This window comes from Glycine max, chromosome 4 (assembly GCF_000004515.6).
Source record: "Glycine max cultivar Williams 82 chromosome 4, Glycine_max_v4.0, whole genome shotgun sequence".
NCBI classification, from domain to species: domain Eukaryota; kingdom Viridiplantae; phylum Streptophyta; class Magnoliopsida; order Fabales; family Fabaceae; genus Glycine; species Glycine max.
The window spans coordinates 205,830-231,471 of NC_016091.4; the positions used below are offsets into that span (position 1 = coordinate 205,830).

Below are 25,642 nucleotides of genomic sequence, written 5' to 3' on the forward strand. Positions count from 1 at the left end.
TCAAGTTTGAGAGAATTCTAAATCTGAACCAATGAAAATGATAAGGGCCCAGTTGGGTCAAATGACCCAACTGATCACAATCATGTTGGGAGTCATCAGATTAGAAATTGAAATTTCAACATGTGACTTGCAAAGGAAGAGACCATTTTAAAGATTTAAACATGTGACTTTTATAACACCAGAGGCAAAACCTTACCATTTTGCCAAGGTTCATCCTGAGCCTATTACCAGCCCTAGACATTATTTTATTAAACAAAAATTCTTAGATCAACTGAATAGAAGAAAAACTAAAAATGACATAAAGCTTACAGTGAATCTTCTTTACACATCATAAAGACTATGATTTGTGAAAAAGTGTGATAATACATAAAATTTGGTTTTCATTGCAAAGCTTCATTCAAAGAAACTGGTTTTCACACGTTACAATCATTTTGAACCTAGCACTCCAAGGCCACTACTTCCAAAAGAGCTCATAAATCTCATTCACATCATCGAACAGAGATTCACAAAAATGACATCATATTCCATACAGTGAATGTAATGTTGGATATTTGGGAATTGAAAGGTCTGTATACCTACAAAATGTTAAGAATCCTTCTCATCTGGAGGATCACGATCAACTACAGCAAGTGGATCTTCTCCAGTTTCCGATGGGTGCTCGGATGGCGGGAGTTGCTCTTCATTTTCATTGTTCTCAGGGTGGAAATTGATGGGAAACTTTGTAACCCTTGGCTTATCAGACAAAATGTTCCTTTGAACCCTATCAATTAAAACCTTTGGTGGAGGTTCCTCTCTCAGCTGCTCATCATCATAATCATTGTTCACATAATAGCCAACACGAATAAATTCCTGACCCAGATAGGAGCAGGTCAACAGAAGCACAGTGACACCAATTATATCTTCTTCACGAATCTTTGATGGATCGGGTGGATCTGCCTGCAATCCAAACAGAGTGTATTAAAAGTTTGAGTGTATGAGCGATTGCATGTTGCAACACAGAATTTAAAAGATTAGTATTCATAAAGCTTGCCTGTAAAACAAAGCGATAGTTTCCAACGTTGACAGGACCAACAAGGACACTCTCTAATAATTGATCATAGGTCTCATCCTCAGCAGATCCAACATAAATGAGCTTCCATTCCAAATCTGCACCCGCAAGACAGCATACATTGTTAAAACCAAACATGGTATAGTAGACCACAGAAATAAGATGACGTGAGTAAAATAATAGTAAAGACTGAAGAAGGTGGAAAAATAGGCTTTTAGACACAAATTCGACACGATATTTTCAATTAAGCTTGTTCCCTGAAAATCACTCAGCAGAAAATTGAAATTGAATATTTCAGAAGTGTTTACAATGGGGACAAAAATGAAATCCTGTTTCAAATTTGAAAAAACTGTTTACGGAACACTAAGTTATGAGAATGTATCAGAATCATCAACAAGCAATGCTTTAATAGTTTTGAGTATTCTAAAATAGAGAGAGAACCCCAGTATCGTGTATGTGAGATGAGAAATCCCCCCATTCAATACAAAGAAAAACGGTGGCATCTGTGATATGGTTGAGCAAATAAATGTTTTAGGGTAAATCGGGGGTTTGCAGAGATAATAAGAAAAAAAGCCCTCCCTTTTATGCTAAAATAAATAGCAGAAGACATGGGAGGGGGAGACAGTATAGAGTAACAAGATCTGACAGGGGTTGAAAAGAAAAACGCTATCTATCTACAACAAAGTTAAAGAGTGGAGGAATTGGGAAGAAACTAGTCCTAGAGAGAGAGTAGAAAATGGAAACCCTAAAAAGAAGAAGAAGAAGAAGAAGAAGAAGAAGAAGAGAAAGAAGAAGTTAGCATAGAAACCATCTTTGAGAGCGGTGAGACACTCGTAGGAAATCTCGAACTGAAAGGGAGTCAGAAAGGAAGCAGGGTTGTCCAGGACGGTGACGTTGGTGATGTTCACAGCACTCATCTCACTATTCACAAAACACAAAACAGAAGAAGAAGAAGAAGCGCGGTGTGTTGGCGGGAGAGGGTTTTGAAGAGAAAACACACTCACATTCACAACTCGCCTCGGCCTCACCCCCAACACACTTACATTTGGACTAACCAATCCATCATAATCTGGTCGACCCAATCCAATTTAATAACTAGTTCCAAAGCCATGGGCTAGTTCATAGGCCACTCACTTTTTAAACATAAAAATACAAAATTATCAAAATAAATTAACTTTTATATAACAAATTAATCAATTTTCTTAATTACTATAAACTAAAATGAAAAATATAAATTGACATTTGCACCATAAAATTAAATAATAAAAGTGTCTCAGTTGTAATAACAAACAAGTGCTAGAAATAGAAATTCAAAACTCAAATTTATCATTTGTGACTTTATCAATTATAAAAAAAATTAAACAATAAAATAAATAGAACTAATGGATTGGGCCAACTCGGACTTAAATTTACGTTGTAATAATTTAAGTTGGACTAAAATATGTGGACTTGATGTCAATTCTCACGTCACTAAGTTGACCAAGTTAACTTATGAAATGACCAATTTAACCTAACATGGATCCCTTAAGGGATTAAAATGCTTTTTCTTTTTTCAACTTAAAAGACTAAACTAAGACCAAAAGTGTATTTTACCCCAATTAATATTCTAGCCAAATCACAATAATCTTGGCATAGTCAAATTCTAGCATATTTGGATTTTAGTTGGAAACCTCTAAACCATGAAAAGTTTATCACAGACAAGCTTTTACCAAACCATAGTCTGGAACTTTTCCAACTACAATCCAGAAACACGAATATGCAGTAGTCGTAAGAACTTCCTCTTCATTCCTCAGAGACCAGAGACCAGAGGCAAAGGTCCTCCACTTACCACATTTGACCTCTTCTGGATATGCTCATGGAATGGTGGGAATAAATATTTACTTGTGCATGCACTTGATTATGAAATGATAGTGTTCCCTCTGTACGTAAGAGATAATTGACATACCTCCCCTTTCCCTCCTTTTTGATTTTCAATCAGATATTGCATGTAGTGCATGCCTCAGCACCAGCGCGCAGTTGCATTTCGCACACCATCATTAGAATCATTCCCAAGTTGATGCTTTGTGCTTAGAGCCGCAAAGGATGTGAGTTACTCTCTTTTCTTTGTATGGGTTGTTTTAAACTGTGCGCAAGCTTTTTATGACTGAGCTAAGTGTAAGATTTTAGGTATACAAAGGTATGTGGTGGAAATCATCTTTTTCCTTATTTTTTTGGTTAAGAGTGCAATTTTTCCCTACTTCTCAAGCAAAAATAGCTTCTTTAAAATATATTTATCTATATACATACATAGCGTTATAATCTGATATGGAAAGAAAACTGTATTCTTCCAGCTACTAGGAAAGTGATCTGTCAACATCTAGTTGCTTAGATGTAATGCCATGGAACTGCGAGACCCTAATAGGTTGTTCCTGAAACAAAATCATATTTCATGAATATACTTTGCAATGAAAACTAAAGGGCAAATTAGGACTTAGTCACGTAAGTGCCTACCATAGCTTCTAGACTATCTTGAAGGTCAAAAAACCCTTGCACTGTTGGCGTTCTGAAAGTGAGCTGTCCTTGAAGCTGTGAAAACAAACCAGCAGAAGCTAATTATCTTGGATTCATAAAAATAGTAAGCCACATAGTTTCAAATTGTAAGCCATAACCATCTACCGGTCCTTGCATGCTGTGCTGCATTTCATGATGTGAACCACTGCTTGGCACGGAATGCAATTGCCCCTGAAGATTGAAACAAAATATGATATCCATAAACATCTCTGAAAAAAAGAAAAGAGCCTAGGAGAAAGTTCATGCGCCCTACCAGCCCTGTAATGGCCGGTTGACTGCTATAGTAGCCATCATGCATGACAGAAACTGAGTTCAGCTGCGCCTTTAAAAAGTACAAAAAACAATTAATATATACAATATCCAACTATAATAATAATAATAAAAAGTACAGAGAAGAAAAGAGAATAGGTCTCCAAGCACATTGTGTTGAGCCCCATAATAGACATCAAGAGTCGAAGCTCTAGAATCCAAGTTCTGCGTGAGAACAAAAACTTATCTTATGTACCCAAAAGAATAAAATAGAAATTAATGGAGAATGAACGTTTATGAAAACTGTAAGTGTTAAAGTACTATAACTAGATACTTTTCTGGACAATCACGGGCACAGAAATATTGCATGCCACTGTTTGAATGTCCTGCTGAGAAATGTAACAATTATCAAAGTTGTGTGCTCTTGTATTTCTCTGTTCCTGCACATAAAATACCACTGATGATCCTACAAAGTATGAGCAACAAGAGCTCAAAGCTTTATCCATGCAAGACCAGGCCAAAAAAGTAATAAGTGACAAACCCTCTTTTGGAAATCATCCAGCATCTTGATTTTGATTCTTTCTGGATCAGAGCATTCCTGTAATATACAAAATCTGTTTAAGAAGGCCCACCACTTACTACAAGTCAAAACAAGTTCTAGCAACACCATATTAGTTGATTATCAACTAACCCTTTTATTAAATGACTTCCTTTTCTTAGTAGGCTTTGCCCTGTAGCAGCCATCATTTTTCTCTTCAACATCAAAACCATTAAGAACCAACTTGTTGGACTCTAAAGTGCTTCTAGCAGAATTGTTTGCATTCACAGTGTTTATAGACTTCTTCCTAGGCCTGGGATGCAACATGGTAAGTATCTTCAGATAAAGATCCAATTTCACTTAATATAATTGCCTGCCTACAAAGGTCATTAAAACGTTGAACTCAATTAGCAGTCCTGGTAATTACGTCACCAGCAAATTGATTGGCCTTTGCATCTTTCATCTATCGCTTTAAAATATAATGGGATGGAATGTTGGTTATGCTGAATTTCTGAAGGACAAGTATTCCATGTCTGCATAGAAAACCTTTGTATTGAAATAAACAACATGAACAACAGACATACAAATCTGCTTCCTTCCAAGAAAAAATAAATTTCTTCTACTCCTCAAAATCATCAACAAGAAATGTTACATTTGCCCTTTCCTCTGTTTCCTTCTGTAGATGGCAAGACATCATTCCCAATATTTCCAACAGAAATTTTCTAAATATGGCATCAGTATAAATTGTAGATAGCAGCTTCTCAAAAGGTGATAAAGATCTTAATGCAGGTTTTTTTTTTTTGTTTCAAAGTCAGCTTTGGATTCCATGTCAAAACTATCTATACAGAAAACTTTATACTGTTCAATAAACTCCTTAAAGATAGAATCAGCACAGATATACTTGTCAAAAAATGATGATATACTTTCAGACCTTATAGTAGTTGACAACCCAGCCAAAGAAATGTCCCGAGTGTATGTAGGCACCCACTTTTTTCGATCTTCAAACAATGACTGAACCCATTCATCATCCTTTAGTTCAAATCTATTAATCAATTTCCACCATCTCTTATCAAACTGCTCATCTGAACAGGAATGATGAATGCATTTGTCAAAATTTTCCATAAAATTATTATTTTGATCTATGATATAATCCAAGCTCTTGGTGATTTTACATAAAATATGTGATAGACAGAAACAATGACGTTTATCTGGAAACATTCCCATAACAGCTTCTTTCAAGAATTGCTCTTGGTCTGTGATAATCACCTTGGGAGGTAGGTTACTCATTGCTTTAAGCCATGCTCACATTAACCATATAAAAGCTGAAACAGTCCCCTCCCCAACCAGTGCACATCCAAGTAGAATGTACTGGAAGTGATGGTTGACTCCGACAAAAGGAACAAAAGGAATTTTATATTTGTTTTTCAGGTAAAAAGTGTCAATCAACACAATATCATGGAAATTTTGATAATCAAGTCTTTCTTTTGAGTATGTGGTTTGCAGCACTAATTAAATGTCTGGAGTTATCATAATAACAATTAAAAGGAAGGATCCAATTTTAAAAAATAATTCTAAGACTTAATTGAAAATTTAGTAAAAGTATGGAGATTGATAGAATAATTGAACCTAAAAGAAACACACCATTGAGAATAATAAACGTGTAAATAAAGATATAAAAAATATAATTTGAGATTATTTAGAAAGATTTTTTTTTTTACTGTTTGCAAGAGTAATATATATAAATTGTAAAAGGTACATTCATATGAGAGAAAATAGAGAACATGAATAATATCTGGTGGAAAGAATGAGAACCGCTTCTGTTTTCTAACTTCTAATATAAAAAAAGATTATTAATACTACAATTTGTTGGCTAATAAGTACCGTTCAAGAACTAAAATGATGATGGTATACTAGTGGATCTTTAGATACCCGTGTTTAGAGTACAAAAAGGCTTGAAGTACTAGTTAATCTTGACACATTTTTTTTCTTCTTGTCTTGCTAGTTTCATTGACAATTAAACGAGTTAATGTTTGCATTTTGCAAACTACGATGGGAAAAAATGGACCTAAGTCAATCTTCCATTTCATACTTGAAAGTAGATAATTAATGTAGGTCATGCTTTTGCTACAAGTGTTGCAAAGTGCAAACCACCTTCTGCGTATGTTACTAATAAGCCAACTATGGATCTGAATAAGGTGGTTTGGGAAGAGAGAAGTGGTTAAGCAGCTGCTAGCTCACTCAATATGTTTCAGCATTCGAGTTGAGAGTAAGCACTCACTCAACTTTCTACTTCACCGGCTAATAAGCCGAAGGCACATCATGTAGTGGGTGACCCTTCTGATTTCTTTCCATTATTTTGCGTGCAAGGGATACTTGCTTGCCAACCACAAAGATAAATGCCTTGCCTACTCCCTTGGCACCTCTGGCTGTTCTTCCAACACGCCGTACATATTCACTTGGATCACGTGGGAAGTCAAAGAGTATGACATGATCCACTCTTGTGAAGTCTATTCCCCGTGATGCTCTGTCACAACCCACAAGTAACCATAATGACTTATTTGCAACAGATGATCATCAAACCAGTGAAAATTAACTTAAATATAAAACTTCAGAAAGGCTAGCCAAAATTAAAGAGTTGGGACAGATCATACCTGTCGGTGCAAACCATAAACTGGGAGACTCCTTTTGATGGAGAACGTGTAAACTCTTCCATACTAGCAAGCCGTGATTCTTGTGTCATGGCAGCATGGAATGGTAGAACTTGCACGTGATTTCCTTTTCTATCAAAACGCTTTAACAAATTTTCAACTTTTCTGCATGTTTCAATCTGCAATTTTTTTTTGGAGAATTATACCAAAATAAAAGGACAAATGTTGCATAGAAAATTAAAATTATAAAAGATAAGTCTCAAGGGTAAGAATGAGGAATACTTTGTTGCAGAACACAATAGTTCTTGGGACAGGATTTTCCTCCACAAGCTGCAGAAGTGCAGTTTTCTTGTTCAGAAATGCTGTATCAGGAGTTTTTTCTTGTCCATCTTCTCCACTGCAATCTACTATAATCTGATCAAATGAGAAGATAATCATCACACCTAGGTACATGGAAACTGATGATTCAAAAGAGAAAGACTAGCACAGAATTCAGTTACATAACAAATATTGATTTGCATTATATTTATAGTGGTCTAAGAATATATATATATAAAGAGGGATTCACTTACTCCAAAAGTAACTTTTTTATAGTTATTCTTCATCCTCACCATTCATTTTCTTAAAATCTAATGAGTAACTAATTTTAATCATCAGATCTCAAGAAAATGAATGGTAAGGATGAAGAGTAACTCTAAAAGAATAAGTGGATTCCTCCTCTCTCTCTCTCTCTATATATATATATATAAAGCACCAAAATATCCCTGCACCCTAAGAATATATAATACAGGTGTGCCGTACCAGTTTTATATCTGTTACAAGCTATGGCCCCTGTATGCAATGGTACAGAACAAAGTATACACGAAGTTTGTGAATTAAATATAATTGAATTTAAATCTCATGTAAGAGACAGTGGTTATGTTTCTTATACTTCGTCGGAAATTACATGGACTGAATTTTACTGTATTCAGGGAATATGTTTTCAACTATTCAACCATGCTGTCTTCTATCCAAGAAAAGTGAAATAGAAGGAAAAGGAAGTTACAGCTGAAACCTGACCTCTTGAAGGCGAGAACTTATTCGGTGCATACCAGGCCCCATAATCATTTCACAATCAGGAAAAACTTCAACCAATTTGGTGTAAACATTTTTTGGTAAAGTTGCAGTCACAAATAAATACTGTGTGTCTACAGGTGAAGAATTGATCAAGGATTGAAGAGCCACTTCGAAGTCCTCATCACCAAAGAGTATATCTACCTCATCCAAGATAGCACTGCAACAAATTATTGTTGTTAAGATAAATTTCACAATCTGTGTGGGAGGATAAAATATCCTAAAATTCCAGTGAGGAAGGGAAGAGCATGGAAGTCTGGTACATTTTTTATTCATTTAAGAGGAAAATGATACAAGATATCCGAATGGACATTTCCACACCACAGCAGCTAACATTTATCCCAATGTTCAGATTCATGTATAGTGTTTATTTAGGGAATTGCATTTATATGTAATTAATTCTGAAATGTATATAAATATATGACCAGCTGAGTGCATTTTCATTCCAGAAATTCATCTAGTCTTCGACAGACTTCTCTAAAATGGAGAAACATATAAAGTGAGAAAGGAAGGGTGTATTCATTGTTGATTTGGATCAAAGAACCTCGTAACCCTCTTTAAATCAATAGCAGATAGGCTATCACTTTCTCACTTTACACTCCTCTTTTTAGAGTGGCCATATTCTTATTCCTGACATGATATCAGTGCAGTTTCAACATCAATTTCCACATTTTGGATACTTTATGTCATAATGACAGCAGATGAATCAGCAACAGAAATCAATTTTGTAGCACAAGGTAAATGGCTAAATAAAAAATACGTGCTTGCCTCAAATCTATGTCAACAAACTGATAAAATAGTAACGGAAATTAGTTGCATCACTGCTGGTGTAATGATAAAACAGAAAATCAGTGTATAAATTTGTAATGGTAGAAAGTAATTGAATAAAAAAGAGGGCATGGTTTACCATCTTAGATTTGTTAACTGCAAGAAGCCTTCATGGATGAGGAACAAGAAACGGCCAGGTGTAGCTATTAAGACATCAACTCCCTGCTGTAAATTTTCCAATTGAGTTTTTTGGCGAAAACCTCCGGTGACAACCATAGACTTGAATGGAACTCCAGATTTAGACAAGGAGCGGCAATTATCTAAGACCTGAGAAGCCAACTCAGCCGTGGGTGCGAGGACAAGGACTCTAGGAGCTTGTGAAGAGGATTTACTACTACGTCCTTCAAGCTCTTCTAGTCTAAGGAGCTGGATGATTGGTGCGAGATAAGCTAATGTCTTACCAGAACCACTTTGGTCAGCTATGACACAAGTCTTTCCACTAATAACAGGTGCAAAAGCCATGGCCTGTACATGGGAAGGCCGGCTCAACAAGAGTTTCTGGAGGGATTCAATCATATATTCACTGCAACCTATTTCTTTGAAGGACTTTAGACTGAAAAACTTTGTGTCAGTCGCTGATTTGCTTTGTGGAGTATAATTGGGAATCATATCCCATCTTTCTCCTCCTCGTGACCGAGACTGAGAACGTCTGGGTCTAGGGGCTATATCATCATCATTATCATCTTCAAGTTGAACGGCGCGTCTATGGCTTTGGTCCTTTCTTCTTCTGTGGACCAGGAGAGTCTTCACTCTTCCGAAACTTGAGAATGGAGAATCGTTATCGGTTGCGGTTGTGTGATTGGCAGAAGAAATACAGAGAAGGTGTCTGTGTCTGGGGGGAGTGGAAGTGGGTATGAGTGTTGTAGCAGCAGAATGATTGAGGAACAAATTCGAAGGAACAAGTTGCCCAACCGCCATTTCTCTGCTCTTCCTTCGTTGCAGCTTACTTACAGGTATCGTATGAACAACAAGATAAGTTTCACTTCAACACTTGAACCTTTTGTGCCCGCCTCCCACTCTTTTACCTTATTTACTCAAAATCTTATTACTTTTACTTTACTGTCTAATTTTATTTTATAACATTTGATATTTTATTACTGTCTAATGTTATTTAATATATCAAGGATTAGTAACACGCATCAAAAGTCAAAATTTTAAAATATCAAGTAATAAAATAAAAATATATATTATAAGTATGAAAAAGATATTAAATCTTTTTTTCCCAAATATTATCAAAATGTTATTCAGTCATATTTCAATCTAAATAAATAATTTTGTTAAAATTTCAACTCAAATCAGAACAAAAAGTAAATTCATTCCAAGGGCTTATTTCATAAAGTCTTTTGGGTATCTACCCCCTTTGTTGAGCACATAACTTCAAATTTGTAGCGCTTGCAAGTTGTCACTTTGCTATCTATTAGACAACCGTGAAGATCTGCCATTGCAAAACAATTGAAGCTCTCATCTAATCGAGTGTATTTAGTCTCTACCACTCGCATTCCCTCGTCACCGCGTGGGTGCACCTTTATTATGGCTGTTTGGTAGCTGCGGTTATTGACGTTGGCTCACAAACTCCCTCTAGCGGTTCACGTTTCCTTCTCTACTGCTGCAATGTAATTTTGATGAGTATGGACATTCGATATGCGTTGATATAGCTGCAAATACTGTCATAGTTGGTCTTTGGTGGTTTTGAAGTGCAGGTTGTGTCTTCCCTTATGTTTGTTTTGTATCCTGCACCCGTTCTTCTTGTTACTGGGCCTGAATCTGATTTTTTTTTTATGTGATTCTTTTTATTTGGGGATTTTTTTTTAATTTGTGGCGGTTAGCAAGTTGTGTTTCGATTTTTGCATATATATACATTTTTTCTGCAATTTGTGAGGTTTTTTTACCCCAGAAATATTAGAAAAATACCACATAGATTCAAACAAGTTCAGAACCCTCTAAACTAACCTCCAACCAAAAAGTAATACACTATAATTTTACCAAATAAAATAATTTTGCAGAGATTGGAATCGAACTTTGATAATTTTAACCTTTTTTGGAGTAATCAAGATACTTCAAAAATAACTTTCTTAGAATAATGTAATATTACAATTTCAAAACAATATCTATTGGAAATGCGATATTATAATTCAAATACTTATATTAAAAATAATCAATTAATGAATTAGAATTTAAATGCGATTGTAGGAACGAAATAAAAGTTGATGAAATCATTTTCATGCTATTTTGTCAAATATCTATATTATATTCCTCCCTTTATTTAGACTTCCAAGTGGAAATAAGAAAAAAAAATCAACTGAATATTTATTAATCTTATCGTTCCATCAAAATAATGAAAGAAAAACTTCATCGTACACAATATTCAAACAAAAGTGTGATAATTGAATTTGATATAAATTAGTTTCATTCTTTCTTCATTCCATTGTTACACATCTATAAATATCCAAACATCGCCCCGACGACAAAAAGAAGCCCCCGATGGTGAAAGGCACAAACATGGTACATACTCTATGATAATTAATTTTGAAAAGGTTATTATAGTTTGTGTTATATCAAATATTTCAGTTTGAGTTTTTTTAAAACAAAAAAAAAGAAGAAAAAGAAACATCATACCACGGCCCGATAAATTATTAAAACGACTATTTGCAAGCATATAAAACAAATCTTTAAAGTTTAAGTACGATTCATAAAACATGATTTAAATATAAGTTTATTTTTCTAATTTAATCTTTGTAAGTTTGTTTTTATAATTTGAATCTCTATAATATATTTTATTCATTTAATCTTATAAGATATTTTGTTATTTTTAATCCATGTGAAATTTTCATTTTTTTTAAAATTTTGTCCCTGTAAGCATGAATTTATTAAAATTATAAATAAAAAAAATTAAAATCTTACCGGAACTAAAATTGAAAAAATGCAAACTAACATAAACTAAAAATAAACAAAATATTTTACAAGGATCAAAAAAAAAAAAAAAAACAGCAACTTACCTGAACTAAAATTAGAAAAATGAATTGAGAAGGACAAAAAAAGACATGCTAACTTAGAGGGACAAAAAAACGTATTTAAGCTCCTAGAAGAGCTGACACCCCAATTTACACATACACAAGCGTGGTTGATATTCTGAGTCCGATTTTGAAGATACATATATTAGTAATGAGTTTGACAAAACAAGTCACAAAGGCACAAACAACAGGTAGCTGAGCATCGCAGTGTTCTTAAAGCATTCGACAAATCCACGATGATCCAAAATCTTTATTAAACAATCCAAGTCAGCCATCATGTAGTGAAACTGGGATTTGCACTGTGCATTTGGCGACGAAGTTCTCCCAGGAAGTCCCGTTGAGATACAGAAGAGGAAGCACTTGTAGCTGCAGTCCATACTGAAGTCCCACTCGAATACATAACTGGCTTTTCTGAAACGTCAAAGTAGCATGAAAATTAAAAAGCAGACTTTGTACCAGCAATACAGAACATGCCCATGCTTAACAGTTCATATGCAGCACATAGTTTATTATCGCTAGCAGAAGTGAGAAAAATGGTTAAACAAGAGATCCCAACAGCAATATAGAAACAAAAATAGTCAACACCGCTGCTTAGTTGAGTTTTCAGCTTGAAATACATCAAAGCACTTGGACTCCTAAATTAAATAAAAATCATTAATAAAAAACTGAATTACTGATACTGCATGTGGTTGAGATGCAGACCCATCCAAAAAACTTAAACATTATTTACACTAACTAGTGTATAAACATCTTTTAATTACTTGATTAGAGTCAATAAAACTCTTATAAGCATCTCATTTATACAATAGACCATTCCTAACATATCTAATCATCAATTACTCATGGATGATACAATATTTATCCAATTAGTAATTAACAACTTTAATTAGATGCTTCAAAATCACCAGACTATGCATATTAATTACATGAGCAGGAACTTTGGTTATTTTGGTTGTATGATAGACGAAATTATCAGAAAGGAAGAAAAGCAATCAAGTCAAATAAACCTGTCCAGTTTCCAGCGTATAATTAAGTTAAAAATACTTGTTTTTCTCACCTTTCCGTTTGTAGTTTAATATAAATGCAATTACACTCACAAGAAATTGCCAGCCAAACATGCAAAAATATTTGGCCTACAGTAGTTAGTCTGAATCATTTCATGTTCATAGATTCACAGCTGACCTCAATTTAAGTCACTACTAAGAAATGGCAATTTAAGTTTGAGTTTCATCATCGTCAAGTCAAATACTATAAAAAAAAAATGTCATATTTTTATGGTTGTGCACTAACCAGATGAATCTTTGGGATTATTGTAGGATTGTATTGCAGCTGTCCAACCTGAAAACATAAATTTATGGTCAACAAAGATAACAGGCAATGTTAACCAAGGATATGGACAAAACATACTGGGCTTGTAAGTAAATGAACAAACTTCAGCCTCACCCACTCATCCCTATCTCTTTGCAATCCAATAAATTTAAATTCTGTTTTGTGCAGAGCTGAATAGTTAAAATACTGAGGACAATAGAACCTCTAATTAAAACAAAATACATGCAACCATGTAGATAGAGTCATCGAGAATTAAAGGCAAAACATACTTTCATAATAAGAAAAACAATTATGACAATGTAGACATTTCTTTGAACTAGAGAGTTGGTAATAATCTGTTAAGGAAACAGATAGACTGGCCAAGAACAAGAAAGAAAAGTCAAAAGGAAATTTCTGAATGAATATTCTGTACAAAGGTATTTACGTTTTACATAATATATAGATTAATCCATGTTGCTACTTTCCTAAATTACATCAATGTTACTGCTATACAAATCTTCCTACAAGTCTACAACAAGAAGAACAACAAATCCTTATCCCATTAGGTGAGGTCAATTATACAAGTCTGCCTATAATAAAAAGAAATTAATATGCCTACTAAAGGGAAATTAGGAAACTTAGACATAATAATAATAACAACTCTCAACACTCCCTCAAAAGCTGATGAATGGATATTTATCACTCTCAACATAGGTTTTAATGAACAGACCATTATCTAGTTTTTCTTTGATGAAGGGTTGGTCTATCTCTATATGATTTGTCCAATCATGCAGAACTGGCTTATGAGCAATGCTTTTGGGTATTTTTGTTTTTTTTAGTATTTATATGTGTAGTATATACCATTTAGTTTGCATTATAACATTTAAAATAGCAGCCATCCCGCTTCCCACTATCGTGTTTTAGAGTTGGTTGCAACACTCTGCTATCCAAGATTGATAAGTATGAAATAAGACTAATATCTGTGGCTACTTTCCTAAATTATGTCAATGTTACAATGATACAAATCTTTTTAGTAAAAGGAAAAGGAACATAGGTGTACAATAAATAAATAACAACAATGATTCTTAACAAATTTTATGACAGAATTAATGCCTTAGACGGTACCAAGGTGATACTTGTTCTGAGGAATATTGTATACAAGAGTTTGAATTCTCTCCCCACAACAACTCATGGTTTTTCACAGACCTAGGGTTCTCCCGGCTCTCGCTTTTCTTAAAATACACAATATCCTCCTTACTCCCTCCATCACCTCATTTTACATTCTTTCTATTTCTGTTGGGCTAACTGTTACTAAGAGCTTTGCACTTAGTTAGTTATTCACTAACTGCTCCTGACTATATTGCCCAACCAGCTGTTGAGGGTCTAACAGAAACTAACTCAATTGGATGCAGATGAACACGTTCGGAATCCAACAAGAATAGATGAGCAAAAACCACATTAGATAAAATTAAAAGTTGGCCTTAGGCATCCCCATTCCACCAACAAGCTCAATGAAACCATCATGATCCATATACCCCAAAAATCTGCATATGTCAAAACTATGCTTACTAATTCAAACTGATTGTCATTTGTCATTGCTCAATATATGCAAGTACTCTCAAACAAAGTTTGGAATATACTTACGATCATTAAGAAGCTGGGCAGCTGCACTGCAACTACACCCTTCTAAAGCTATGAATCTTGAATAGTGATTCTCATTAAGAAGATTACTGCTACCAGCATCTTCATGATCTGGAATGTGAACACTTCTTGAAGAAGCAACTTGATTCTTTTCTAAGTCATTCCCGACACTGTTTGTCCGATCAAGCCGATCTACATAAGTTGATAAAAAACAACCAACTTATAGAACTTAGAAACAAACCCAATAAAATAGGGACTGACAGAAAGAGTGACAAAAGCTTTTGCCATTGCTCAGTGGGAATTATGCAAATGAGGAATTAATAGTTGGTCACTACGGAAGGTCACTGAAACAAGTATTATATCTTTGTTTCCTTAATCAGTGTTCTTTTAACCATAAAAAATAAGTACCTTAATCAAGGACATGAAACTTATATGAAAAAAAAATTCATTTGCACCAAGAGCAAGTATAAACATTTCCTCTCAACTTCAACAGTTTAACCATATATGTTTTGCAAATCTGATGGCTAAGAGTTACTGGCAGTTATTCTCGTGATATTACTTTTAACTTCTCTCCCATAAGACAGTTCCTGAAGGCTGAAGCCAAAACTGTTATTAGTCTGTTGTCAACAGAGATGGATCTAACGGGGAATTTTTTTTTTTAGATGGACAATATTTCAAGATACCGAAGAAAATCAACAATGTCTAAAGTTATTTGAGAAATACTTTAAAAATTAATATATATAAATAAGAGTTTAAAAGGAGTAAACAGGTCTTAAATCTGTTTTGTTTTTTTAAGTTGTATAAACTTATAACTTTATGCATATGGAGGGTGTGCAAAACTAACTTCATTATGTTGTGTCCAAGTCACCCCTGTAGTTTGTCCCGATTACAATGTCCCACCTCGTCATTTAAACTTTGTCACACTTCCTCCTGTGATTCATTCCATCATCATATAACCAACCTATTCCTTTTTTATATACTTTTTCAAAATGATGTGTGGGAGGTGTATTATGAAGGGGAAAAAAGGTGCTATTTTTATTGTTGACATGCCTCAAAATGACTAGTTTTATGCTGCACTTACATGTGCTAAGTATGGTTATATGAGGGAATAAAGTTGAAACCACAGGTGGTAAATTGATATCAGGGCATATCCCAGACTAGGAACTGGATATAACTTATCTACTTCCCATTCTATAGTCAAAAGATAAGCACTATAAGGAAAGTAACTGAGCTACAGCAAATAGAATTGGCAACGGAAACTTGACTTGCGCAACTAAAAAAAGTAAATAAAGCACATCATGCTCATGAGAAAAAAAGGGGCTATATTTCTTTGACATTATTAAATACCCATTTGAAAAAAGAACAGAAAAAAGTTAGCAAAGGGCAGGTGAATAAAAAGATTGGGAGAAAATAAGGAGTGAGCTGACCAGATGATTTGCGCCTGTTAGCAGAACGGTTCCTGCAAAAGAAAGAATGGGAAAAATTAGGAATTGAAAAAGAAAGTGATAATATATATAAATATAAAAGAAAATACATTACCTCTGGTTGGGTGGAGCATAGCGCTTCACCACTGGGGCCGATTCCGTTGTTGACGGAGGAGCCTGAAGATTCTCTAGCATCTTTCTGAAACTACTTGTTCTTCGACAGAGAAAGAGAAGAGTTGAATTCCAATGCCAATTCAAAGAGAGAGAAAGCACATCCTCTTTCCCTTTCCTTTTACCATAATCAATTAAGGCATGTCTGGGCCGGCCCGCTTGATCTTTAAGTTTAATCAAAAGGAAACTTCCAATCGTTGGTCCGAATAAGCAAAGTTTTGGGTTCATGTTTATGAATGAAAATAAATGTAATCACTGAATATTCTAAGTCAATCATTAGGTGAAAAAAATAATCTATTATTTCTTTAACATTTAGTGTAAATAGCTAATTAAATTAAAATTTACAATTAATATGCATAATAATACAATAAAAATAAACAAAATATATAAATATCTCTATTAGAATAATGATCAAAAAATTATAAAATAAATTTTTACAAAAGATGTGTATTTTGAAATAAAGTGGAGGATGATAATGTTGTATCCAAAGGGGTTTGACCTAATGCAAACGTGTTATTAAGAGTATGTATATAAATACTTCACAACAAGGCTCATTTGCAAAAGACATCCCTTTGAAAGATGGAGTTTACACATGCCGCTTAACTCCTGGGACGGGACTGTAAAGTTCCCTCTTCACAAATTTAATCAACAAAAATATGGGTAATGTTGTACCCAAAAAAATCATATAGATAGTAATGAGTTATATAATAATAATAAAATTCAAGCTTCTAAAAATAGTAATAATTATAAGAGATATCTAAAATTTGTTAAAATTTATTGGACATTAAACTAAAATACAATTGATTAATTACAAACAAAAAATGAACCATGAATAAGTTAAGAAAATTGTATTACATTACAACAACCTATTTTATAAGGTCATCCAACAAATAAATGAATAAAAAACACCGTTGTGATTTACTAGTAGTATTATGTAACTAATTTTAGGGGTGTAATTGGCCCGCGCGAGAGCGAGGGAGAGATGGAGGAAGGTAAAGAATGGAGCCTGAATAAGCAGAACGAAACTACGACGCGACCATCCCTTAAATCCGATGCTCCATTCAACAAATATCAATTATGGAAACACAAGGTCCCTTTCTATCTAATCACTTTTCTTTTTCTTTTTCCGATTCATAAGTTAAACATACTTGGGTGCGATCGCAGCTGAGGAACAATTGCTACAAAAGGGTGCGAGAGGACAGAACTCGCTTACTCTGGAAATTTAGATGCAGCCAACAGGTAGCTAACTGCTGTTGTTGTTGTTGGTATCATCATCATCAATTCATCATTACTTGGTGGGGTGGCAGGAGGAGGATATCGTGAAGTGTGCATTCCAGGATATTGTATCTGATGAATTCAACAAAATGAAACACACGGATGAGATGTTATGGGAGTATGAAGGTCCTCCCGATACTACTTACCAGGGTGAATGCCAAGACATTTTGTTAGAAATGCAAAGAATCTTTTATCAAGATCTCAATTCCCAATCACCTATACAAGGCAAGCTACTTCCTCATTTAATATTATATTTAGGGGCGTCCAAAAACTAGTTCAGTAAAAAAACTAAGAGCCGAATCAATTTCAAACTAGTTTTCGAATTATTTTTTTTCAAATAAATAAAAATATTCAAGTGAAAACTAGTTTGGTTAACCGAGCCGGTTTTGTAGTAACAATTCAGTTGATCAATTTGGTTTTATAAAGCAGTGAACTTTTTTATTGAACTAGTTCGGATAAAAATTAGTTTGATTTAGGTTCAGTTACAATCTGGTTCGATCTGAACCGATTTTTTTACACACCCCTAATTATATTATAGTATCTCTTTAGGATGTTCAATTCTCAATGATTGCCATTTCCCTGCAGATTTAGAATGTGATATTGAAACTTGGGAAGATGAAGTGGATCAGTACTTGGCTCGTGCAGTTTGTGAGCATATGCAGCTAAATGAAGATGAGGTATACTATTCAAAACATTACACTTTCCCAAGTTATCTTCTAATTAGATATTGGCACCGGCTCTCATTAACAGCAGTATTAGGTTTTCATTCTGCACCTATACCTCTCTTCTGTCACTGGATAATGGGCATGTTATTTTTTGTTGCCAATATCCGTGTCTGTAATATAAACCAAAGCTCAAGTATCCTATGGTCATTTCTGCATATTGGCTTCTCACATCATAATCAGTGATATTTCCGCGTTGCATTGATTAGAGAACCAATATCCTTGATGATGTTTCTGCGCTGTGTTGCAAAAAATATGTACTTGTAGTGTTTTAATAGTATTTTCAACATAAAAGAATACAACGTAACTTTAAAAATTAAATTGTCATTTTTCATTTAATTGCAATAAAGTCTCTGATTTGATTATGAAAATTGTTAATAGGCCCATGGGAAAGAGATTTGGTGTCCTATTTGTAAGCAAGGAGAGCTTAAAGACAATCACAATATTATATGCTGCACTTGTTGTGAACTTCGACTACACAAAGCTAGCAAGGTACTTATATTTCCTCCCTTTGTTAACCTCTCTAATCTCAACACACTTGGAATACTAATAGAATATGCTTTTGGGCCTAACTTAACCCCAAAAGTTAACTCATGGGGTAAGGGTTATCCCCCCTATCTTTGCACTATCTCTAATTGATGTTGGACTTGAATTTTTTCTAACACACTCCCTCACGCCTAGACACTTTTGGGCTTGGTACGTGGATAACATGGTGGGTGATCGGTTTAATGGATCTTGGATATCATCTTAGAATGTGGGTTTGAACTTAACCCCAAAAACTAGCTCATATGGTGAAGGTGGTTCCCCTCTTATATATATATTCTATCTTGGTACTATCTCTAGCCGATTTGGATTTTTCTCAAGAAATACACTCTTCTGAGTCAATCTCACATAACCAAAATTACCTGGAGTATAAGAACTGAAAATATCCCTCTTGGATGTAAAATTACCAAAACACCACTTGAATCACACAACTAGATTCACTCATTTGATACTTTGATTTACGTAATTAACACGAACCAATAAAAAATAATCTTGTGTTGTTTGTAGGGGTATTTATGGGTTGCATTGGTTTGTATTTAGGGTAAAATTAAATCCAAACTTTTTTTATCTTCTTGATTTTCTTGCTTTTGGAGAACATGAAAGTGGTTTGTGTATTTATTCTTGAACTTTTTTGATCATCAAAGGGCAACGATAAAGGGAGGAAATAGATTTGAGTAGCCTAGCTCTATTTTAACAATTCAATGCAGTGATGTGGATTATACAAATGCATTGAATGTCAGACTGAAATAAATATTATGCTTCTGGATCTAACTTTTATGCAGGAGAGAAATTCTCCAGCATAGATAGTGGATTGGCTGCTTTCTGCTTAGAAGTTACTTCCTTTTTTTCAAACTCCTATGCTAGACCGTGTGAGAAATTTGAGCAAGGGCGAGAGGGGGATTTAAAATAGGATATGACAAACACTTCTATGTGGCATTAACTGTGGGAACTAGGAAGCAATGTGGTAAAGTTGAAGTTGCATGGGACATGGGGGGGGGGGGGGAGGGACGAGAGAGGTCAGCAATTATTCAGTGAGGATTTCGGGGAGGTTTCAGGTCACTTGAATGACTTGTAGTATCTTTTCTTTTCAGTTTTATGGAATTCTAGAGAATCATCTGTGTGTAAAAATCTAAAGGAAAAAATGATTTTTATCGATGAACCCTAAATCCCAATTGCTATGCCAATGTGGTAGCAGCCTTAGGCTAGGGTTGAGGATACAAAATGAGTGATTTCCCTGGATATTTGAATTCGAGAGACTAGTCCCTACTCTGTAAGAGTCTAATCCTTTCTCAAATGGTAAGATGATTTCTCTCTCAACCTCCTCTTTTTATTTATAGGCAATATGCCTTATTTCTTCTACTTAGCCAGCCCAACTAGCCTAACCAACTTCCTCCCTCACTAATAGACACCTAATTAACTACTAATGGCTATCTATCAGTACTCTCCCCTTCCTAAAGTTTCACCTTATTCTCAAGGTGAACAGTTTGTGGCTGCTGAAATGAAGTTCCATTGATGTTCAATTGATTGAAGCATGATGATCAAGCTAATTGCGCTTACAGCCCAGGAATAGCTTCCACTCCTCCTATGCCAAACACAATCCTTTTATTTGTTTGTTGTGAGAGCAGTATATACCCTTTGAGAAAATATTGAGATTTTGAGTGTATCTCAACTTTGGGATTTGAGTGAAATATAATATTTTGTAATCACCATTCACCACAATATTTCTTTATTGAATATATATGGTAGTCATATCTGCATGTGGTTATAAGTTGTAATCTGAATTACATTTGTTCTTACACTTATTATAACATCATCTTTTTCTTCTGAGAATCAGCTTACTTTGGACTTTTTACTGGACCGGCTGGCTAAAGTCCACACGGAGCATTTTGATAAAGGTTGCAGATTGAAACCCAAATTTTGCATGAGGACAAAGTTTAATTTAACTGCACTGTACATTTCACGTGAAGGTTGTGATACATTTGAGGTTGTAATTTAACAGTTTCGTTGTTATTTGTTATATAGATATCTGATGCCTAGCGTATGTCAAAGAGTTTTCCCTATCTTGTTTTGCTTCATTTTAATATGCATGGGAAAAAGGTAATGTGCTTGTAGTAAAAAATATGTTGAACCTAGAACTCTTAAGAATACAGAAATGAAAGTATCTTTCTTTAGATTTTTATAAAAATAAAAAGAATGCAACACAATTTACCATGTCAAAAATCTATAACTTCGCTCGATGCGACAGAAAGTAATTCGTATATTGTTCGTGTCTTGGTCTTCCTGAAAAATCCTCCTAGTAATGCACCGGCTAATTTTTCAAGTCACCGCCATTTAGCAGAAAAAAATAATTGTCCGGAGGTTGTGTTTGGAAACCAGTTTCTCCCAATATCAACGAACATTATATCCAATGAAGGGCGTGTTTGTTTTTCAGTTGGAGTAATGGAAAATTAATCTAACAAACTCCTTCCTTCTATGTTTTTGACTTGAATAGTTAAAAACTTTCATTCAACAGTGCAGAAACTTCTAGTTAGCTTTGGACGTGAGCCCCTGCGTTATTATTATTTAATAGCTATGCATTATTGTAATGCTCTTTGTTTAGTATCCTATGTTTTTTAACTGACTTTGCACTTTTTCAATTAATGATACTTTGAAAAAGAAAAGAAAAATAAAGAGATTTGTAAAACTAACAAACTGATGTTTGGGGGATTGTCGAAAGGCACTAGAGACTCAGTCACAGTACAACTACTCACTACTAGACCCATAAAAGGGGAATAAATGGGAGAACCCTCCCTAATAAACCAGTATGTAACTGTGCTGTGGCACTTGCCGATAATTGTCGCATGAGGAACAAATATGCATACAATGAGTATAACTTTAACTAATGATTTATGCAAACTTTGTCCTATTAATCTACGAGTAAAGCATACAGCCCATCCTTTGAAAACTACAGCAACCTTTGACATCATGTTCAAGTTCATCCGTCCAGTAAATAATAAGGTTCATCTATGTTTCCTAAATAATGTCAATATTGGATCACAGAGCTCAAAATGCATAAACGAAATTCTCTATCTATTCCCACCCCGAAAGTGTGTAAGTCCACAAAGATGTATACTGACCGATATCTAATGCATAAACAAAATACACGCCTACATTAAAAACATAACATGTGGAACTAGAATTAGGAGTTAAACAATGAATTCGAATGCTTACATGCTTCACATTCAAGTAACTTACAGCTCAACATAATACACTGGGTAGATACAGGATGGGAAAATGATACAGATCATAACGAAAGCAACTGCCATAATAATCTAAATTGACCTACAAAATTCACCAACTGAAAACTAAATTCGCAACAAAACAAAATTTAACAATCAGATCTCCCTGAAAACCTTCTCAGCAGCGGCTATTGTCTTTTTTATGTCATCAGAGGTATGTGCCAAGCTGGTAAAGCCAGCCTCAAACTGGGAAGGTGCCAAATAGACACCTTCCGCCAACATTCCCCAAAAGAACCTAGCAAACTTGTCCGTATCACTCTTTTTGGCATCTGCAAAATTATACACTGGTCCTTCTGTGAAGAAAAACCCAAACATCCCCCTTATATGACCACCACATATTGCATGGCCTGCCCTCTTCCCAGCTTCAATAATGCCCTGAACAAGCTCACCGGTGATTTTGTCCAAGTACTCATAAGTTCCTGGCTCCTTAATACGCTGCAGGGTCTGTATTCCTGCAGTCATGGCCAAAGGGTTCCCACTCAAGGTCCCAGCCTGATACATTGGGCCAGCTGGTGCCACCTTCTCCATAATATCCCTCCTCCCTCCATAAGCCCCCACCGGCAGACCTCCACCAATGATCTTTCCTAGAGTTGTTATATCAGGAGTTATGCCAAAATACTCTTGAGCACCTCCGTATGACAAACGAAACCCAGTCATAACTTCATCAAACACAAGAAGGGTATTGTTCTCCTTGGTGATCTTGCGCAAGAAATTATGAAAATCGGGTTTAGGAACAATGAAACCAGCGTTTCCAACAACAGGTTCGAGGAAAACAGCAGCGATTTCTCCTTTGTTAGCCTCAAAGAGCTTCTCAACGGCGGCAGTGTCATTGTAGGGGGCTGTAAGGGTTTCAAAAGTGGCAGCTTTGGGGACACCGGGAGAATCAGGAAGTCCCAAGGTGGCAACTCCACTACCTGCCTTAACAAGAAAAGGATCAGCATGGCCATGGTAACAGCCCTCAAACTTGATGATCTTCTCTCTTCCGGTATAAGCTCGGGCGAGACGTAGTGCACCCATGCAAGCTTCGGTGCCTGAATTGACAAAGCGAACCATTTCAATGCTGGGGACCGCATTGATAACCAGCTCTGCCAAAGTGTTTTCCAGCAGACAGGGTGCACCAAAGCTAGTTCCTTTCTTCATGGTTTCAACCAGAGCTGAAAGCACCTGTGAATGTGTTGTTGAGTATAGAATTCAAATTAACACTATCCATTTTGATTTTGCTTTTGTTTTTCTTGAGAGTATATAAAATTTGAAGAATTAGAATAAGAGAGCATTGGCTATTACTTGATCATCAGCGTGACCAATGATTGCGGGACCCCAAGAACCGACGTAGTCAATGTACTCATTGCCGTCGATGTCCCACATACGAGACCCTTTGACTGAATCAATCACAATTGGTTGACCACCCACGGATTTGAAGGCACGAACTGGGGAGTTGACACCTCCAGGCATCAGCTCCTGAAATCAAAAATCAAAAATCAAAATTGAAAGGAGGAAGGAAGGAAGGAAGAGGGAGGTCATGCGTACCTTGGCAGCAGCGAAAGCTTCCTCGGACTTGGTAAGAGTGAGTTTGTTGTCGGTCTTGGGGTCGACGGATACGGCCATTGCGACGGTTCGAGAGCGCGTGGGAGAGGAAAGAGGTATCGCCAACCCTATCCCTAGGGTTAGCCTCGCTCCTGTGATAGCCGAAACAGCCATTTTGATAATGGAAAGGTAAGACGCTCTCTCTCTCAAATGAAATGCAAAGCCTTATCCTCTCCAGTTTGCAGAATTCAATTCAACTTTATTACTGCAACATATTTATGCTTTAAAATTATTATAATATGCATGTGACATGATAATATAACATATATAATATTTTATGTGACATTATATAAGATATTATGTTGTATAAAACAATACTCTCCTATTGTAAAAAACACACACACAATACTCTCCTACTTGACTACGATATTGATTACGATATCAATTAATACTTTTCATAAAATAAATTCTTGCACTTACAAAATTCACTTTGTTGTTTGACAAATATCTAAAGCAACCTGAATCTAATTTGTCATAAAGTATAAATTTATTAACATATTCTAAGATTGTTGAAATGTTAAAGATACCTTTTCGGAAGAAAAAAAAACAAGTAAAAATTTATTTTTTATAACACAAAAAAGACCACCAAAACGATATTTTTTAAAATACTATTGATTATCTTTTCGAGCATTTTAAATAAAAAAAAAAACAAGTAATTTTCACACGACAATGTTTGACAAGTAGAAGTTACATAGAATTTTATATATATATATATATATATATATATATATATATATATTCTATTTAATTAAATGATTTAATTTGAGTTTTGAAAACCATCATGGATAAATATTAGGCTAATTGTTTATTTAAAGAAGGATAGAATCGTAACTTATTGCTCCATCTAAAAGTTACTATGTGAAACAAGGGAGATCAAGAAGATAATAACTTGTTTGTGTTTTAATTTTAAAGTAATAAAAACATATTAAATTTTGAGATTACATTAAACAATAATATTAACTCCAGAAATTTCAAACGGTTGTGACATTTACAATCCAACGGTTGTGACTTTTAAACATTATGCAGAAATAAAAGATGGTTAAGTAATTTTTTAAATCACCGAATATGGATAATGGAAAAAGGTTTTCCCCATTAAAAGAAGAACCACGTGGAGGAATTTGTCTATGTCATTCGTTGAACCATTTGACAATCGTCAATTTCTATCCCTTCGACGCTCAATGCAAAGTTGTTGAATTTATCTGGAGAGGATCGTTTCCAACCTCTATTTTTCTTCGTTATACTTGTTCTTGTCGTCGACGCAGACACCATTATATATATTTATAGGTTAACATTTTTTCGATTCCGTTTGTGAAATGGTAAATGTAAGATTTATCGGATTAGGTTTTTTTATATTTAATTTGTTCATAGTCGTCCTGGTGTCCCATTTGAGTGTGTTGCGAATTAGTATTTTTATTTTTATTTTTGCGATTCATGGTGGATATGAGCCTTTGTGATTAAAAAATAAGTCATTGGATTTTTGTAAAAAGATGAAGGACCTGAGTGTATGGCGCTATGGCATGTGAATTTGATGATGTTGCTTGAAAGAAGATAGAACGCGACTGCAACCAACGACGGTCAAATTGTTTAACAGGGGTGGACAGATTGCATGTGAGTCTTATTTTAACGGGGAAGGCTTTTTCCATTGGATTTTAAAAAATTATTATTTCTGCATAACAGTTAAAAGTCAACCATTGGATTGTAAGTGTAATAT

General features: G+C 34.9%; 5 protein-coding genes across 11 annotated transcripts; 1 reads left to right on the plus strand and 4 right to left on the minus strand.

Moving 5' to 3' along the window:
* Window positions 1–360: 360 nt before the first annotated feature.
* On the minus strand, window positions 361–5,865 carry LOC100801694 (histone chaperone ASF1B). Of its 7 annotated transcripts, none has more exons than XM_041014715.1 (9): window positions 4,818–5,865; window positions 4,539–4,698; window positions 4,389–4,445; window positions 3,852–4,287; window positions 3,704–3,769; window positions 3,539–3,613; window positions 3,335–3,456; window positions 1,031–1,146; window positions 361–936 (listed from the first exon to the last, which is right to left on the minus strand). In XM_041014715.1, the coding sequence occupies exons 7-9, from the start codon at window positions 3,402–3,404 to the stop codon at window positions 586–588; spliced, it is 537 nt and encodes a 178-aa protein (XP_040870649.1). In that variant the 5' UTR covers window positions 3,405–3,456; window positions 3,539–3,613; window positions 3,704–3,769; window positions 3,852–4,287; window positions 4,389–4,445; window positions 4,539–4,698; window positions 4,818–5,865; the 3' UTR covers window positions 361–585. The 7 variants fall into 7 exon arrangements, with proteins under 7 accessions (XP_040870649.1, XP_040870647.1, XP_040870651.1 ...); XM_041014713.1 differs by having other exon boundaries at window positions 4,813–5,865; XM_041014717.1 differs by having other exon boundaries at window positions 3,852–4,072; window positions 4,182–4,287; window positions 4,539–5,865.
* A 580-nt stretch (window positions 5,866–6,445) lies between these two features.
* On the minus strand, window positions 6,446–9,982 carry LOC100784377 (DEAD-box ATP-dependent RNA helicase 50). Its single transcript, XM_003522383.5, has 5 exons — window positions 9,054–9,982; window positions 8,093–8,306; window positions 7,316–7,447; window positions 7,037–7,212; window positions 6,446–6,909 (listed from the first exon to the last, which is right to left on the minus strand). Exons 1-5 carry the CDS (start codon window positions 9,890–9,892, stop codon window positions 6,684–6,686), a joined length of 1,587 nt encoding a protein of 528 aa, XP_003522431.1. The 5' UTR covers window positions 9,893–9,982; the 3' UTR covers window positions 6,446–6,683.
* Window positions 9,983–12,097: 2,115 nt separating this feature from the next.
* On the minus strand, window positions 12,098–16,614 carry LOC100305698 (uncharacterized). Its single transcript, NM_001248528.2, is given in 5 exon segments — window positions 12,098–12,396; window positions 13,276–13,323; window positions 14,938–15,126; window positions 16,362–16,393; window positions 16,474–16,614. Coding segments are annotated over 5 exon segments (486 nt in total). The 5' UTR covers window positions 16,554–16,614; the 3' UTR covers window positions 12,098–12,259.
* Window positions 16,615–17,438: 824 nt separating this feature from the next.
* On the plus strand, window positions 17,439–21,117 carry LOC100789343 (uncharacterized). The gene is made up of 6 exons (XM_006577830.4): window positions 17,439–17,619; window positions 17,694–17,768; window positions 17,837–18,029; window positions 18,390–18,481; window positions 18,908–19,018; window positions 20,904–21,117. The coding sequence occupies exons 1-6, from the start codon at window positions 17,512–17,514 to the stop codon at window positions 21,063–21,065; spliced, it is 741 nt and encodes a 246-aa protein (XP_006577893.1). The 5' UTR covers window positions 17,439–17,511; the 3' UTR covers window positions 21,066–21,117.
* A 1,103-nt stretch (window positions 21,118–22,220) lies between these two features.
* On the minus strand, window positions 22,221–24,163 carry LOC100790574 (glutamate-1-semialdehyde 2,1-aminomutase, chloroplastic). Its single transcript, XM_003522541.3, has 3 exons — window positions 23,875–24,163; window positions 23,632–23,805; window positions 22,221–23,511 (listed from the first exon to the last, which is right to left on the minus strand). Exons 1-3 carry the CDS (start codon window positions 24,043–24,045, stop codon window positions 22,444–22,446), a joined length of 1,413 nt encoding a protein of 470 aa, XP_003522589.1. The 5' UTR covers window positions 24,046–24,163; the 3' UTR covers window positions 22,221–22,443.
* Between the last annotated feature and the right edge of the window lie 1,479 nt (window positions 24,164–25,642).